Source organism: Mus musculus, chromosome 18 (genome assembly GCF_000001635.26).
Source record: "Mus musculus strain C57BL/6J chromosome 18, GRCm38.p6 C57BL/6J".
Classification (NCBI taxonomy): domain Eukaryota; kingdom Metazoa; phylum Chordata; class Mammalia; order Rodentia; family Muridae; genus Mus; species Mus musculus.
The window spans coordinates 43,539,291-43,556,700 of record NC_000084.6 but is presented as its reverse complement, the minus strand read 5'-3'; the positions used below and the strand labels follow the sequence as shown (position 1 = coordinate 43,556,700).

The following is a 17,410-nucleotide window of genomic DNA, read 5'->3' as shown; positions in this document are numbered from 1 at the left end:
CTCGACTTTGCATGAACTCTTTATGAGGAATGGTTAGAAATAGGAATGTGCAGAGGCTATTTGCAAGGCATTCTCTGTTCACAGCACACATGTTCTTCATGGTATAAAGGTCCTGAGCATTTTTACCTTATCTTCTGTCTTTTGTTTTTCACAGAACCTAAGGAATGAAGAACAGGTGGCCATTATTCAGGCCAGCACTGTGCTGTCCCTGGCAGAAAAGGTAATGAATGAAGTTGGCATTTGTAGTCATCCAGTGTTGTTGAACTTGGTGTCTGAGGGCAGGAGAGTGCAGCACCTACCCCTTTGCACCCAGCCTTACATTATTCAATGTGTAATAAATGTGATTCAACTCAGGAGCATGAGAACAGACAGAAGTCTATGAATCACTTTGTGATGGATAGATATTTTTTACTTTAAAGTCATCTGTGAAATATAACCTTCACCAACATGGAAAATCCTCTCAGTTTCATTATTCAAGCAATCCTGGCAAACTGGGAAGCCAGCGTCAAGGGTTTTGCTAAGAGCTGGTGAAACTAGAGTTGCTCCAGTCACAAGCTGTTCCTTTAGTTTGTGCATCCACCATAGAATATGTGGCTTGATTCTGGATGATGGCAGCTTCATTCTGAAAGCCCAACGACCTTGGAGTACTGCTGACCCCTTGTGTCTACACCTGGTAAATGAGAGGTGGAGAGAACCAACAGAGGGAAACCAGATTCCTGGTTGTCCCCAAATGACTGGAGAATGAACCCAGAGCCAGATGTGATGGCACAAATCTGTATTCATAGAACTTGGGTAGGAGAGAAGCAAGTTCAAGGCCAGCCTGGTTTACATAGCAAGAATCTTTCTCAAGAAAAAATAATTTAAAAGAGACTCTGCATATAACAGAAAGTCACATGCACATACTTGAATAAGATGAAAGGTTTTTTTTGTTTATTTGTTTTTATCTATCTATTAAGATGCTGTCTTGATTCTAAAGGGCATAACAATCATGTTAAAAGTAACATGAAACCCTGAGTACTACTCAACTCCTTTGAATCTGAAATCAAATTCTACAGGTCAAAAAGCATTGTTCTAATTCTCAAAATAATAGCATAAAGATGAAGCAGGGGGTAGTGCTACAGGATTAAAAATACAAAATATTGACATGGTCCATTTTTTTATGTCAATTTAAGCAAATTGCATTGGTGTGTTCTAACTAAAGGCATTTGGCTGATCACTTGGAAATTTTTAATATTGACTAGGTATCAAATGATAGAAGAAACTAATGTTGGATCTGCAAAATGTGAAAATGGTTGTTTTGTTTGTTTTCAGGTTTAGAAAGGTCTTACTTTTCTGTCTGAAATACATGCTGAAGTGTTTGCATTTGGACTGAAAGAAAAGTGAGAAGTTGCTATTTTAGGACCTGTTTCCCTCAGAATTTAATTAAAAACCTGATCACATTCTCTTTCCTCTCACTAGCAGTTTAATAGCACCATATTTCCCCTACAGAACAGGCAGAATTCAAAATTTACCAAGAGTCCTCTGGATAGAAGCCTTACCTACTGATTCCTTCAGGATCCCTCCCCTCTAAACTCTCTATATTATCTTCTCTCCTTTTTTCCTATCTCTGTTCTTCTCTTTTGTTCTCCCTCTCTTCTTTCTCTCTATCATTACCTTCTTTGTCTCCCTCCCTGCCTTTCTTCTCCTTCCCTCTTTCTATCCCCTCTGTCTCTTTCTCCCCACCCTCTCTGTGTGCATGCTTGCATGCATATGTATGTGAGCTTGCATATGTGCGTGCATTCCTGTGTGTGTACAGATGTGTGTGTCTTCCTCTGTGTTTGTGCATGCATGCATTTCTCTGTGTGTGCCAGGGTGCATGACATGCATTTGTATGTTCCTGTTCATTTGTGCATGCATGTGTGTATGTGTGTGCATGCATTCATTCCTGTGTGTTTGTGTGTATGCATGCAAGAGTGTGTGTGTGTGTGTGTGTGTGTGTGTGTTCCTCACTCCTTGCTTAGTCCTTTTCCCTGAAGTCTTTACCTAGATGCTCACATCTCTCCTTCCCACCTCTGCATGGTGATCATAACCAAAATCCTTCCTCTTTTGTAGGAAAGCCTTCGTAGTCCATCATGCCCAGATAGACTTTTGATGTTTCTACAGTGACCATGTTTCTGCCCTCTGGGTTTTGATGATTGTATTTAAATTGTCAAACTTCAGTTTTCCAACCTATCTTAGTTACTCACTGTTTTATTACTGTGATGAAACACGATGACCAAGACAACTTACAAAAGAAAACATTTAATTGGGAGCTTGCTTACTGTTTTGGAGGGTTAGTCCATGACTAGCATAGTGAGGAGTGTGACCTCCAACAAGGCCACACCTTCTAATCCTTCTCAAACAGTTCCACTAACTGGGGACTAAACATTTAGACATATGAGCCTGTAGGGCTCATTGCCATTCAAACCACCACACATCATTCACCCAGAAGGGGGATATGGTCTTTGTTCCTCCACCCTTTATTTCCCCTATTTCAACCCAAGCAGATAGAGAAGAGATGATCAATAAATGCTTACCGAAAAAGTAAATGAATCAACACATTCACACCCTAAAAAACAACACAGTTTGCATCAGCCATTCTGGTCTTTATTTAACAACAACAGTCAGAACATCTTACTCAGTTAAAGGCATGAGAGTTACAGCCTTTTAATGTGATGTAGAATTGCCCTGCTTTGAGACTTCAAAGAAAGGTTGGGCTGATTCCATGAAAGGTGTGACCTAGAGATGTAAAGGAAGGAGAACTCGCCTTGTGTGGGTCATTAACTCCCTGAGTCTCATCCTGATCCCCGAGTGAGTGTGGTACAGTCTGATAAAGCACAGTAAACGCTTGCAGAATGCTTCTTTTGACCTGGACTCTTCTAACTACTGAATCTAGGTATCATTCTTATATTGCCCTCAAGGAATCAGAAACATGGAAAAGGTGTGTGCTCTGCCCAAGAAGATAATTGACTTAGTTAGAGCCCAGAGTCCATCTCCACCACTCACCAGATGCTTATCCAGTTCAAGAAATCCTTAAGCAAGCTCTGCAGAGCACCCAGGAGCTGGAACATTGGCTCAGTAGTGATCTAGCACAGGCCTTTCCTCATGTCTTCCTTGCATGACAATATCCAGCTGAGCAAGTAACGGGTAATAGCTCTATGTTAACACTGTGGTAGAAAGCAAGGAACTGGATGAATAAGGCCCATGCTTGCCCTAGCCGCTCATGATTGAGTAATCAATTTTTGTGTAGACATTTGCAAGTCAAATTAAAGTCACCTACACAACAGGGACTTTCATTTGATTCTATTCCCAAGTTATTCTAAATCTCATCTTTGATCTTAAGACTACAAATTTAGACAACAGTTGGGAATATTACTTTTAGCCAAAGTGTATGCCTAGACAAAATTCCAAGAGTGGCGTCCTATGTGACTTTATACAAAAAGCAGTGGCTTTAAGTGAGAAATCATAGTGGGTCCAGATCTACATCACAAACTGCATATCATCATCATTCTCACATCCACTTTACAGGGGCCTTATTTTCCATTTGCAAATGGCAATTTGCCTCAGTCACACAAATAGGAACAGGAGCCAACGTGCAGATCTGCAGTTCACAATGGCATCATTGAGGTTTGCAGCGTCTGAAACAGAATGCATGATTTGAAACAGAAGCTATTTCTCAAAGATAAAGGGGCAGCAAATAGAGGGGTCAGGAAAAGCAATACTGTGTACAAAACCATAGTTGTTGACTAGAATGTCCTTAACGAAGTATATAGCCACATGCATAATCAGGGAAATGAGAGATTCACAGCTCTGCTGTCAAATTGTGCCTTTTGTCTTTCTCCATGATCTCAACAGCTGAGGATGGCCAATCGTGGTATCTCTCCAAAGGCTCTAGATTATAGAGTTTCTTGAGCTTGTTGTGTCATGCCATGTGCCCATACTGAAGAGAAATAAAATATGGCATTCTAGTTCATGCAATAGACTGTCACCTTGCATTTTTTTTAAAAATTACATTATTATTAACACAACTTGATATATAAAAATTGATAATTCAAGGGACATGGGCTCCCTCTGGTACTCTCACATAGCTATGCTCAATCACAAATCTATATATAGGGTATTCTCATACAATAGGACCCCACACATAGGACCCTTATTAACAGCACATCAAAAGGGTACATTCTGAGTAGTAGGAAATACATTCTCTTTGTGTGGTTTGTTTAAAAGGCTTTTAATTACCACATAATAGGAATCATTTTCATAGATCCAAATTTTACTCTCACTAGTAACACTCCTTCAGACTCCTGGAGATAAAAGTGCATTAAGTTTTTACCTAAGGTTTCAATCAGCATCCAGAGACATAAAGGGAAAGACCAAACCCTCCAGAAAACAGTCCACAGAATCCAAAGCACATTGAACCATCACACCAAACATTTCTATCTTCTTAATTCTTTAGTGGATCCAACAAATTGAAGGAGCGGAGGCTGCCCTGCACCAGAAAATGATGGAACTGGAAAGTGACATGGTAAGCCTAAAGAGAAAATATTGTACAATAATGGGAAATGAAAATTGCCTCTATGTTTTATGTGGAACTCATGGGCGTTTGTAACTGCCCTATTGATTTGTGTCCAGACTGTGGGACATATGTCTCATAAGTAACATAACCTCCAGCTCTAGTCTTTCCCCAAAGCATACTGTACATTGACAATATTTATAAAACTAATGTTAAAAAATTAAATTAGATATTTTCTCTCAGGCTGAATAGTTTTTTCTATGAATATTTACCAAGTAAGAATTACAGATTTGACGGGTATAGCTCTGCTTTTAAGAATTCACAAGGCATTTTGCATCCATTAGTATAGCTACTGTCAAAAAAGTAGAAACTGAGAGTTGTTAGTAAAGATATGGAGAAACAAAAACCCAGGGTCTTGCTGTAGTATGGAAAAGTACAAATATGAGAAATGGCCTGGATGTTGCTTTAAAATTTAATAGAATTATATGACAGCATTATCAAGAAACAAAAGCTGAAATTGGAATGTGGTGGGTCACTGTCCACCCACTTATTTATTCACAAGATTATTCGTTCACACTAGCTAAAAGATGAATGTAGCCAGTGTATCGACTAATGATTGAATAGATGAACACTGTATGGAATGTGTATGTGTTGGGTTAGTCTAAGATCGCCGTTGCACACAGCATCCCTTTTGTCTGGAGGTCCCTCCTCTTTTCTCTCTTCCCTTACACCTCTCACTCTAATGTAGTCATTATGGGCAAACAGGTATCCATAATGTCTGGAAAAAGACATGGTGCAGATGCCATTAGGTACAAAGAGCTGTCATGGACTGGCAAGCACCATTATCCCATGGATGTGATGTATAGCGTCATAAGACTCATAGGAAATGAAGGCACACTGTGGTTGTTAAGGGTCAAGAGAAAGAAAAAAATATGGAGTTGTTAAAGAAGAGAAATTTCTCTTTTGTAAAACTAAAAATTTTGGGGCATTTATTTCATAACAGTATGGAGGTATTTCATGCTATAAATATGTACTTTAATGATTAAAGTGTTAACTTTATTTCATGTGCATCTTAACACAATTTAAAATAACATATCACCAAATGCGGGAATTAGTAGGCTGTTACCTTGCAGCATTATGTATAATCTTATAACAAGACATTATCTAAATGATCTTTGCCAAAACAAATGTTTTAAGTGTGTATCAAGTCATGAAATTCTATCGTAACAATAATTTGTATTTTATGAATGTAACAGTTTTATAGATCATAAGATCATGTACAGGATTCATGTTTTACCAAAAAATTAAGAGCTATAGTGAAACATAAAAAGATTTGTTTGGGTTCACAATGGCCATTGGACTCTCCTTCAATACACAACCACTAGTGCAACAGTCAACCTTTATAAGGCTCTTACAGCAGTGGTACCCAGTGGTGTTCAGGAAAGCCCAGGTCAGCATTACTGCACATTCTCAGAAGGAAAGAGTTCTTTACTGTTCACTTAAGCACATGAAGAAATGATGGACTTGCACGTGGAAATATGTAGTACCTGAAAACAAAGCTTTAGCTAGTAATGCCAAGATGTCTGTTCACTGAGAGATGTACAAGGACTGATGGCATGGGAAGAAACTGTAGATCTATGTCTCCTGGCTCACACTAGCTTTGCAACAGGAGCCAGCAAGTACCCCTCAAGTGGCAGTGCAGGCAGAGTCACCCAGGCTCTTTACAATGCCCTTCATCTTTATATCAATTAATTTTAAATAATTAAGTTTGTTTATTTGTTTAGTGTTAAATTTCATAAATTCTTAGAAAAGCATACTATATCAGTGCGCTACTGTCCTTTGTGTCCTCAGAGAACTGGTTCCAGGATCCTCTGAGAAAAACAAAATCTACAGATGCCCAAGTTCTTTTTACAAAGTGCCACAACGTTGCATATCATCTACACACAGCCTCTTCTCTGTTTTGAAATTATCCTTAGATTATTATTATGCACTATTCCCATGTATAATGTAAACTATTTATAAATACCTATATCTACTCCATGTTTATAAGGGATGATGAAAGCAAATTTCACAGTCAACGGGTATTTCTTTCAAATATCTTCATTCCAAAGATGGCTGAGTCTCTAGGTGTCAAACCAGGAGGAGTGAAAAGCCACGTGTACTCATACAGAGCTATTATTTAACAGCCACTGTGTCAAAATCTATCCTCAATTTCCCTCTCTCAGGCTGGCTTCAGAGTCATTAAGAGCTTTCCATGTGGTTATGTCTCTTACCTTTCCTGCTATTGATTTTCACATTCCCTGTCTGAGACTGTGAAAGAGGAACTAATTTCTTAGCAGAAGAAAACTGCAGTTCTACAAATCTGGTAATTTGTCCTGTGTCCTAGAGAAAACATCCCACTGTGTACCTTTCATGTATCACTTTCTAGTTAACTGAGCTTCCCGTCTCAGTTTGTCGATGTCACCCTCTATTCTAGGAACAGTTCTGCAAAATCAAAGGCTACCTGGAGGAAGAACTAGACTACAGAAAACAGGCTCTTGACCAGGCATATATGGTAAGTACCATGAGGAGCCAAGCCACACCTTGTACATCACTCTGTACAACAGAGCTAAGATGTCCTGTCTAATTTGTTATTCCATGTCGTTGAATACTCACAGCATGAATATACACGGCAGTTATTAATTGCTACCTCAATTTTCAAACAGAAACCCCAAGACTGTTGCTAGTATAATATTCTTATGTTTTACACATAATTCTAATTCATTCTAAAATTAAATGTCTACCATTAGGTAATTAATATTTAAATGTAGGACATACTGAATGCCAGTGTAGATCCAACAGGGACTTGATTAGATCAAGTATTATCATTTGGGACTCCAATGTACTAATAGAATAATAATGGATTTAATTTTTGTTATGCATTTTAATTCACTTAATTCTTAAAATATCCCCAGAAGTCACAAGTAATCTTATTATTCTTTTTACGTATGAGGAAAATGGAATTATAGAGGAAAACCTTTGCCCAAGTTGGTAGAACAATAAGCTGTAATGTAGCTCTTACTCCAGGAACTGGGCCTGATCTGGGCCCCTAATTGCAGCTATAGCAAGTGAGACCATGGTGCTGAGTGAATTGTGGCTCTTTTTCTCTTTAGATACTTGCACTTACAGTAGCTCGTAGCTTGTTCCTCCCCTTCTACAAAATGCACATTGCAAAATTCTTGACATTGGACTACAGCTCTTCTTCTCTACTTATGTCCCACCACTTCATTGGGTCACAAGAATGAACCAGAAGACAAAGGACAAACTAGTGGAATGGGTCCAAAATTGCTATCAGAGGTTTTCATAATGCTCTTGTAGCTCTGGGGAAAAGAGTGAACCCCCAAATCCCTGTTTATGTCAAAGATGGTTTAGTCTACACTCTCCAAATGAGCAGGAGATTCTTGTATTGTTCAATGGGGAAACAAGAGAATGAGAGTTGTTCACAGGCTGAAAAATAAAACACAAATTTCTTTCACCCACTTCTTACCCTTTTAAAAACCCTTGTCTCTCCTGACTATAGAAAACAAAATTAATATAAGCTCCAGAAAGAAACTGGTGAGACCTCATTCAGAAAGCCACGGTTAATTTCTAAAGGACAGAATCTATTGGGTCCAGGAACAGTAGTAAAGCATCCCATGAGGACTTTTCAACTCTGTTCTGCCAGAATTACAGGGAATATGACTTGATCTGAGCAACTGTATTTGAGATAAGTAGCATACACACACACACACACACACACACACACACACACACACACACACACACTCTCACACACAGACAGGAGCAGAGGGAGGGAGAGGGAGGGAGGGAGGGATTTTATATCTAGTAGATAATTTATCAGTGAAACAGAGGACTAAGAAAGACATTTGACCTCACACAAAACCTCAGTGTAGCTATGGAAAAGAAGGGGACCAGGTTCTGGGAAGATGTTTAAGTGCTTTTCATTTAAGCATGAAGACCTGATTCCCAGCTCTGACGAAAAAGCCACCACAATCCCCTTGCTAGGGAAGCCAACATAGGAATATCCCCGTGACTGGCTGGCCAGACAGGTTAGCCCACTTAGTGAGCTGCAGTGTCATTAAGAGACCCCCTCCCCTCTCAAAGACTATGGTGAAAGCTACTGAAGAAGACACTGATGCCAACCCCTGGCCTACACACACACACACACACACACACACACACACACACACACACACATACACACACACACACAGGGCAACTCCAAAATTCTAGGCTATGTTTGAATCATAGTTCCTATTTTCCCAAGGAAAGGCATGGAAAGCATAAGACATTTTCAGGTACAGAGAATTGTGTGAATGAGATGGAGTTTTATGTTTGAAATGTCTCTCCAACTTCAAGCACTGTTTTCCTACGAACACTTATTTCTAATGCTATGGCCAATGTGTCATATGCTTTAACCAGCAGTTGGACTGTCAAGAAGGCAGGAGAATAAACCCATCCCCAGGTACACTTGAAAATCTAAGGAGGTTTGGAGGTGTAGTCATTGTAACAGAGGGCCTCCTTAAAAAAAAAAAAAAAAAAAAAAAAAAAAAAAAAAAAGTAAACAAAAAAAAGTAAACAGAGCCGGGCGTGGTGGCGCACGCCTTTAATCCCAGCACTGGGGAGGCAGAGGCAGGCGGATTTCTGAGTTCGAGGCCAGCCTGGTCTACAAAGTGAGTTCCAGCATAGCCAGGGCTATACAGAGAAACCCTGTCTCGAACACCCCCCCCCACACACACACACACAAAGTAAACAGGATCCCAAGAAAGAACGTGAATTTATTTACAGAGCAGTCTGTGCATTGTGTGAATGGTATTTGTGCCATCTCATAAAGAGCGAGTCAGGCAGGAGATACTCAGAAATTCTGAGATCCCCCGAGACGGAGGCACCAAGTCGCTGTCTCACCCGTCCACACACACAGTCCCCACTCCACACCTAAATGCTCAGTCCCAAAGTTAGACTTCTCTGATTCTATTTGCCAGAGAATCCAGGAACTAGAAGCTACTTTGTACAATGCTCTGCAGCAAGAAACTGTGATCAAATTCGGCGAACTGTTAAGTGACAAGCAGCAGGAGGAGCTGAGGACGGCTGTGGAAAAGTTACGGCGGCAAATGCTGAGGAAGAGCCGGGAGTACGACTGTCAGATCCTCCAGGAGAGGATGGAGCTCCTGCAGCAAGCGCACCAGGTGAGGACCAAGCCCCGCATCTGCGCATAGGTCAGTCCTGAGCACGTGGGACACGGCAACACGTGCTCAGTATAAGAATGGAACAGTGGACAAGTGAAAACAAATAACTGTTGCCCACCATCACTCAATATAGGACGGCAGGTTGGTAAATAAACTTGATCTTGAGGAAAATGGCATTTCAGAGGTGCCGTGCGGTGCTATCATTTCTAGAATGACTTTGTCACGGGCTCCAAATCAATTGGAGCCCGTTTAATCACCTGTGTAAGGAAAAAGGGCACCGACTCTGCTGCTATGGTCCCTGCCAATAACTGAGCTCCAGGTGATCATCTGGAAAAGGTGTAAGGGGGCAGAGCCTGTCTCTTCATTCTCAGAACACACAGCATTAACAACTAAGCCTCAAGGCTGTCCATGCTGCCTGCCATTTGCCCAGTCGGGATCTGAAGGCTGTACTGTGGCTGGAGAGGTGCTCAGTAGTTAAGCACATTGGCTGTTTCTCCATAGGACTCAGGTCCTATTTCCTGCACTTCCATGATGGCACATAACTGTCTATAACTACAGTGCCGAGGGATCTGATGCCCTCTCTGACTTCCTCGGACACCAGGCATGCACATGACATATAGACATGCATTCTGGCAAAGCACCCATACATATAAAAATAGATTGCTAAGAATGTAAGAATACAAGTGAATGTTTAAGTATATGTGTGTGTTCAGTTATTACTTGGTGTGTGTTCAGATGTATTGAGGTAGTATCTTTTTGTTACTGACGGCAATTTAAAGGTTTTTTTTCCTTTTAAATGGTCTCATTAAAAATGATCAAAAATGTGTTATTATAAATATTTAAATATATTACAATAAATAATTTATACAATCACATGATTTTTTTAAAAAAGCATGTAAAGGCTGCGCATCATCTCACCTCGTCTTCCTGGGAGCTCTAAGACATAAGTGTTCTTATTATCCCAGTTTGAGAGGCAACGTATTCAAATGATTTATTCAAAATAGTAAATTGCAGAGCAAAATTACAGTCCAAGTATGCCAGCCCCTAAGATATAGGTGCTAACCAAAGCACAAGGCTCTCATGCGCAGCTTCAGGCATTTGTGAATTGTGTGATCCATCTAACAGGCAAGCCATCCATCTAACAGGCACTTATTAGCAACTTGCCACCAAGCATCTTTGTAATTCATCATTTGTGTTGGAACTTGACCAGCGATCAGCAGTAGGGTGCTGTCTGAGGAGCAAATTCAAAAGAATTCCAGAATCTATAATGCCAGGTTGAACTATTGGGTATTCAGAGCTGGGACAATCTGCTGGAATAGACAGGCAGTACGAAGCACACTTGGAAGTTCAAGGAATAGGACAGGAATTATGGTCCTTTTATGATACAAGTCAGAGCAAAGCATGGATGTCTGACCGTGCCTATAGAGCCAGGAGTTTTGTGGTTTCTATGCCAGTTAGAGCGCTCAAGTCATTTGTCCTGACGATGATACTCACTCCCTCAGAGGGCCTCCAAAATTACAAAGATTTGAAGTCTGACCAGTGGAAAGTTGTTGAAGCTTTTGACAATAGGTTATTTTGTGAGTTTGTTTGTTTGTTTGTTTTTCACTTTTACTGGGGGATAAAAATGTCCCTGCACAAATCTCTTACATTGCACAAGCATCTAATTGATTTTAATAAAAGCTTTGTCTTGTAAGTACAGATGTGTTTGTTTTAATGTGGACTAATAGTTATCAAAATTTGCTTATAATAAAAACTCTAGCATTCCAGTTAGAGTCTCTTTTTAACCCTTTAGCTATGGCACCTCTCTCTAGAAAGAATTTTTTTTTCTAGACAAGGTTTCTCTGTGTAGCCCTGGCTGTCCTGGAACTCACTCTGTAGACCAGGCTGGCCTCAAACTCAGAAATCCGCCTGCCTCTGCCTCCCAAGTGCTGGGATTACAGGCATGCGCCACAACTGCCCAACTAAGAATTCTTTTTTTAAGAGACTCAGGCTGAGTTGAGAGAGTTCGCTGACATTTCTCTCTAACAAACGCTCATTAAGTATACCTTTTCCAGTTATTTCTTACTCTTCTCTTCCCTTTTAATTAGTAGCTTAATAGCAGTTATTCTAGAAGGCTTTGACTGGGCTTTACCAAAGACAGCAATGATATAACTGTGATGTGTAAATTTTAGAGGCTGTTGCTAAACATTCATTAGATATTTGTGCTTGGATATCCCAAAATGAAAACAAGATGCATTCTTGTCCTTAGCTCATCTCACTCCATCTTCTTGGGTCAGTGGAGTGATATTATCACAAATCACTCAGGCTCCAACCCTATGCCTTCTCAGTCCTCTTTCCAAAAACTGAGGTTGCACCCCATTCAACTGATATTGGCCCTCAAGTGCTTTTCAGCTGGTCTGTTTTTTTGACACCATTACAGGCATTTGCAGGATCTTCCATTATTACAAGGGCTTCACAGTACCCCCTGTGCTAACCTAACTCTGTCATGTACAGATGTATTAAACATTCGAATGTATTTCCTCGTGGTAGATTCCATTTGCTAGATATCTACCTAATTCACCATGGACACTGCCTTCCTGTGTAGATGAAGTCAATGGTAATTAGCATAAAGAAAAATATACTGAAACATGTTAAGTGGCATTAATAAAGGCACTTGGGTCCCCAGAGGCCATGGAAATCACATCCTAGGTACTTCTCACTCTCCTCCATAAGTAGGTCCTTGTTTTAATCACCTTTCCTCCAATAAATTCCTTGCTCAAGGACATCTGTCGTCTCCCTTTCCAAATAGACCTTATGTAGGGTTTTTAAGGTCATTCATTAGCTGGTTATCCCTCCCTTAAGATAAGACTGAGACTACCTCAGGAGTTAAGTGCAAAGCCTACTACCACTTGCCTTTGGTTTCCTATTTCCAAGCTTTTGTTTGCTTAATTTTCCACCAAAAGTGGCATTTGGACAGTCTCATTTTTTTCCAGTCCTTATTAAAGGTCCACTTTTTGTAGAAGCTTCTGTCAGATAAGCAAATTGGACAGAACACTCTTTTTAAATATATATATACTTAAAACCTTGTTTTATAATCATTAAGAGCCATTTACCGAGGGCCAGCTGTGTAGCAGATGCATTGCATATGGCCATTGCTGAAGGCATCTGATCTGTCATACAGCTGGAAAAGACAAAGCCATAGCATGAATGAACCAAGGCTTGGACCGTCTCTAAGGGGCCACTGAGTGCTGTGAAGAAGGTTAGATGATGTGTATTGATGTCCATGTGAATCAGAAAGAAAGATTAACCATGTTAGGCTAGCTAGTCAGATGAGAACTCTGAGGATTCATGATAACTAAGGTACCAGCCACAGAAAGGTCTCAGAAAAATGTCTCCGAAAAAGGAGCAAGTATTAAGACCCCAGTGTACATTCAATAGCTGCATAAAATGTCAGCATGGCTGGAAGGCACAGAGGCAGGCAAAGAGGTGAGGCTGAAGAACAGGAAGGGTCAAGATCAATGTGGGGCCTTGTAAGATTCCAGGCCTTAGTTTTAATACAACTCAGCTAACGTTTCCTTTCTTCATCCCTTAGACTCCAGACTGCTGTTGTCTTTCTAACCTTTTTTCATCCTTATGCCACTGAGAAAAGAACTGGGGATCTTATGCACACTAGGCAGGTGCTATGCCATACCCAGCCTGATCGTTTCACCCTTCAGGTTCCTATTAGCTATATTGGTTGGTGTAGGAAGGACAGATCTGGACATGATGTAGGATGGACCAAATAAGAAGCAGGAAGAAATGAATTCTCTCATCAGCCCCAATAAGGGTTGATGTTGAGCTCATGCACCATGTTCATGATAGTGAGAGAGGGGTGGGAGAGAGGGGGAGAGGGGAAAGGAATGGGGAGACAGGGAGGAGGGAGACTCTGAGACTCTGGGGTCTCAGATTCCTCTTGGTTGGATGACAAGTGTCTGGGAAAGAGAAAAAAACTTACAACATGTGACGAAAAATAATGTATTCATCTATCGTGTGATGAATGGGTCTTATGTATAGACTCAACCCTAGGAATTAAAGATGGGTGAACGTTTTACATCTTTGACATGTCTCACCTCTGCTCGTTAATTTTCTTATTCTCAGTTTTACATTCCATCTGGTTGAAGAACATCAGTTTTTGAGACCAGGAATTAGTTGATACCTTAACTCTGTTACCCAGCACATGTGGCACAGTCATAGACATGTCAGAATGTGATCACCAAGCACAGAGGTGATGGCTGAACAATCACCTCAGTAATCTCATGGGTGACAGTTTTCGGAATCAATTGTTTATGTCTGTATACAGATACCAGCCAAGGAATTGTGGCACATTTATTGTTTTATGGTATAGCACAATCATATAATATAATATAATATAATATAATTATAGGTATATGCAGTACCATTGAAGTACACACAGGGGTACACATCACATATGTAGGTGCCACTGTTATTCCAGGCTCATCTGGATCTCTATCATTCATTAACATTGACATTTCAAGAGGATAGTGAGAGAACATATCTCACCTCCTTTCTTTGACAGTAGGGTTTATCGATCCTACACTACTAAAACAGAGCATCAGATCATTCTTCAGTCTTTGGGGTGGAAGGATGCCTCCTGCCATGTAGGCTATTGAGCTTCTCTTTTACTTAGACCCAGCAGATGCCATCGGTACACACCCTCAGTTATGACAATAAGAAATATTTACCCAATTAGGTTCTGGTGATAGGTACATAAATTTGCTACTATGTTAAAATGTGAAGCGATTATGCATTAGAAAATAAGTATATGAACTAATTTGAAAAATTCTAAGACATTACCAAATGCACCCTGCCTCCAGCAGAGGGTGAAAATTACCTCCAGTAGAGCTCTACTTTTTTAGAGAGGAGACCTGATTTCCAAGTTGAAATATTTTTCTTACATCTTCTCTTTTTTTGTTCCCACATTGCCTTATAAAACCTTCTATATATGTTATCATTCTAGTAGACTTCTAAGTGAAGGGCCAGTTCACTGTTTTAGTTCCTGCAAAGGGTGGTCATTAAATAACAAGATTACTGTGCATCCCAATATACATGGGGACCAAAAGCATGAAGGTTGCCAAGAGGAATTGTGAAGACTTATTCCCAAACAGTTGTCTATGGAAAGCCCTTACCTAAGCTTTGTTGTTCCAGTGTGTGGGATGTGGTTGCATGGGCTTTTATACATTCTTGATTACTGTGCTATTTCATTACTAAAGTTTCATCCCCAGCTTATCAGCTTACTTCTGAGAAGTTGGGTTAAAGTGTATTCTCTCCTGGCATTTGTGAATTGGTAACTCATGTTCTGTGAGGAAATTCCAACTCCAAGGAGGGCTAAGGCAGGGAAGACAAGAAAGACCAACAAAAAGCATGTGGTTGTCTGCTATTGCACAGTCAGCTTTAGTCATTTTTTATTGTACAAATAATCAACAAAAATATCAATCAGTCCAAAGGATTGGTAAGGGTAGTCACCTCACTAGTTCTAGGACAATACTGCTCTATTTACACATCTCTTATCAATTCACAGTTCCTCAGGGCCAAAAGCAATCTGGCCAAGTCCAGAGGCAGGGCAGTGGAATACACACCTCTCATCTTGGCTAGGCCTCTGCATGGGTTAAGAGGGGGTGGGCTGTTAGTGGCCTGTTACTGTGACAAGATTCCAGAGAAAACCAATTAAATCCAAGATAAGCTCATTCATGCTCATGCTTGCAGAAATTCTTGTTCGTGGTCACAGCTGGCTCCTTGTTTTGGGACAGCAGGGAGCAAGGCATGCTCTGCTTCATCATGCACTGCTGCTTCATCATGGAAGTAGCAGAAGTTGGAACAAAGTGGCTTACCCTATGGCAGCTGGAAAGTAAAGAAAAGAAAGCAGTCAAGGTCCCGATACCCTAAGGGAATGGCCGGTGCCCTGACTGCCTTCCATAAAACCCTACCTCGTAGAGTGTCTCCAGTTCCCATCAGCTACACAGGCTGATAAACAAGCCTGTATAGCATGTGTTTCTTGGGAAGTCGCATAAGATCTAAACCAAAACAATCAGAGAATACTCTGTTCAAAAGTATTATCCATGACAATAATTTCCCACCACAAGTCTGGATCAGCTTTAGAACATGCAGAAACCCTATAGATGAGAGAAAGTTAATATGTGCTCTTTCCACTCACTGGGACCTAACAAATGTTTCCATAGAAAGTGGTGTTTTGTTTGGTGAGCATTTTTCTCTACAACCTAACATCTAGTTTGTTTGTTCTTCTCCATTTTATTCAGAGAATCCGTGACCTAGAAGATAAAACAGACATCCAAAAGCGACAGATAAAGGACCTAGAAGAAAAGGTATTCATTAAACTCAGTATATCCTTTGTTTAATCTTAAGGTGGTGCTGATCTTGCCTCTGTACTCTGCCTTTCTTCTTGGCTCCTGTGTCTGGAACAGGCAGATGTAGGTACAGAGAGAGCAGTGCCCACCTTTAGCTGAACACAAGGATTTGGGGCAAGGTTGTCCCATCCGCAGCCTTGGAATTTTTGCTACGTGTGATTTTGACTCCTTTCTCAACCTTTCTCATCTTAACTTCCAATACTTTTAAAGCTTACTTTAATTTGCTTTTTCTTTCAAAGATATTTTAGTACCTTAAAATTTTTCCCATTATTTATAAAAATCCCTTTCATCTCCGGGCTTCAGCAATTAGTTCAGAAACCTCGACTGAGAGCAATAAGTGTGCCTGCCATTTTCCACTGTAGTTAGAAAGAGAAATTTCTTCCAAGAGAGTCTATGGTACTCTAAACCAGGAACTTGGAAAGATTGTGTGTTGATGGAAGAGAAATGGCTCAGTCTTGCACGAAGACCTGTCCTGCCTGATAGACCAAGAGCATCCTGCTGGGAATGCCGAAAGCCTGGAGAGGGTCTTTCCCATATACCTTTCTCCCTGACTGGAAGGAACTACCCAAACTCCCGGAATTGAAATAGATTGTTTGGCAGCAGCTTCCATGGGATTCAAGAAGACAGCAGCAAACAGTCTGCCATTCCTGAGACTATGAGAACTGTGTGCCTCCCAGAATGCATGAGTAGTGGCTCATATATGTGAGTCAGAAAGGTCAGTGGGCTCTAGAAGCTGTATCACCCCCAAGGGGAGGATTACTTCAGAAGCAGAGTAAGTCTATTAGGGTTGCCACTAGCTGTCAAAATTTAATAAGAATGTTGCACAGTCATTTTGTTCTATAATATTTATAGACCCAAACTTCTTAGACATTTATGATAATGAAGTGATGTATCAATTGGTACTGAATATTGTCTTAAGGTTGTGAACTGAGCTACTTAAATAACAAGCCAGCTGACTCTTGAGAGGGGGAAGAATGGGAGATGAGGTTCACACTGGGTGTCCTGCTCCCTCGGCCTCAATCCCTCTTGCCCTCCAGCCTAAAACAGCTAAGAGTCCTTTGTGGCAGCACACTCTTCCGTTTTGAAAGCCTATGCAGATTGCACACAGTGTCCCTACTGGGCTGTGGTGGCTCTTTTCTATGTGTTACAGTTGGTGAGAATCAGAAGGTATCAACAAACCAAGCAAACATCCTCAACTGTGCACAGCAGTTCACATACACAGTGCACTTCCTCTGTTGTTATTTCCATGGCTT

General features: G+C 40.6%; 1 protein-coding gene across 5 annotated transcripts in view; it reads left to right on the top strand.

The window, feature by feature from the left end:
• Jakmip2 (janus kinase and microtubule interacting protein 2) overlaps positions 1-17,410 on the top strand; it is a 161,590-nt gene that overhangs the window by 131,085 nt on the left and 13,095 nt on the right. For all 5 annotated transcript variants that reach the window (XM_006526338.4, XM_006526337.4, XM_006526340.4 and 2 more), the window contains 5 exons: positions 155-220; positions 4,475-4,543; positions 7,008-7,085; positions 9,553-9,756; positions 16,050-16,115. In XM_006526338.4, coding sequence (XP_006526401.1) covers positions 155-220; positions 4,475-4,543; positions 7,008-7,085; positions 9,553-9,756; positions 16,050-16,115 — 483 coding nt within the window. The remainder of the gene's footprint in view (positions 1-154; positions 221-4,474; positions 4,544-7,007; positions 7,086-9,552; positions 9,757-16,049; positions 16,116-17,410) is intronic.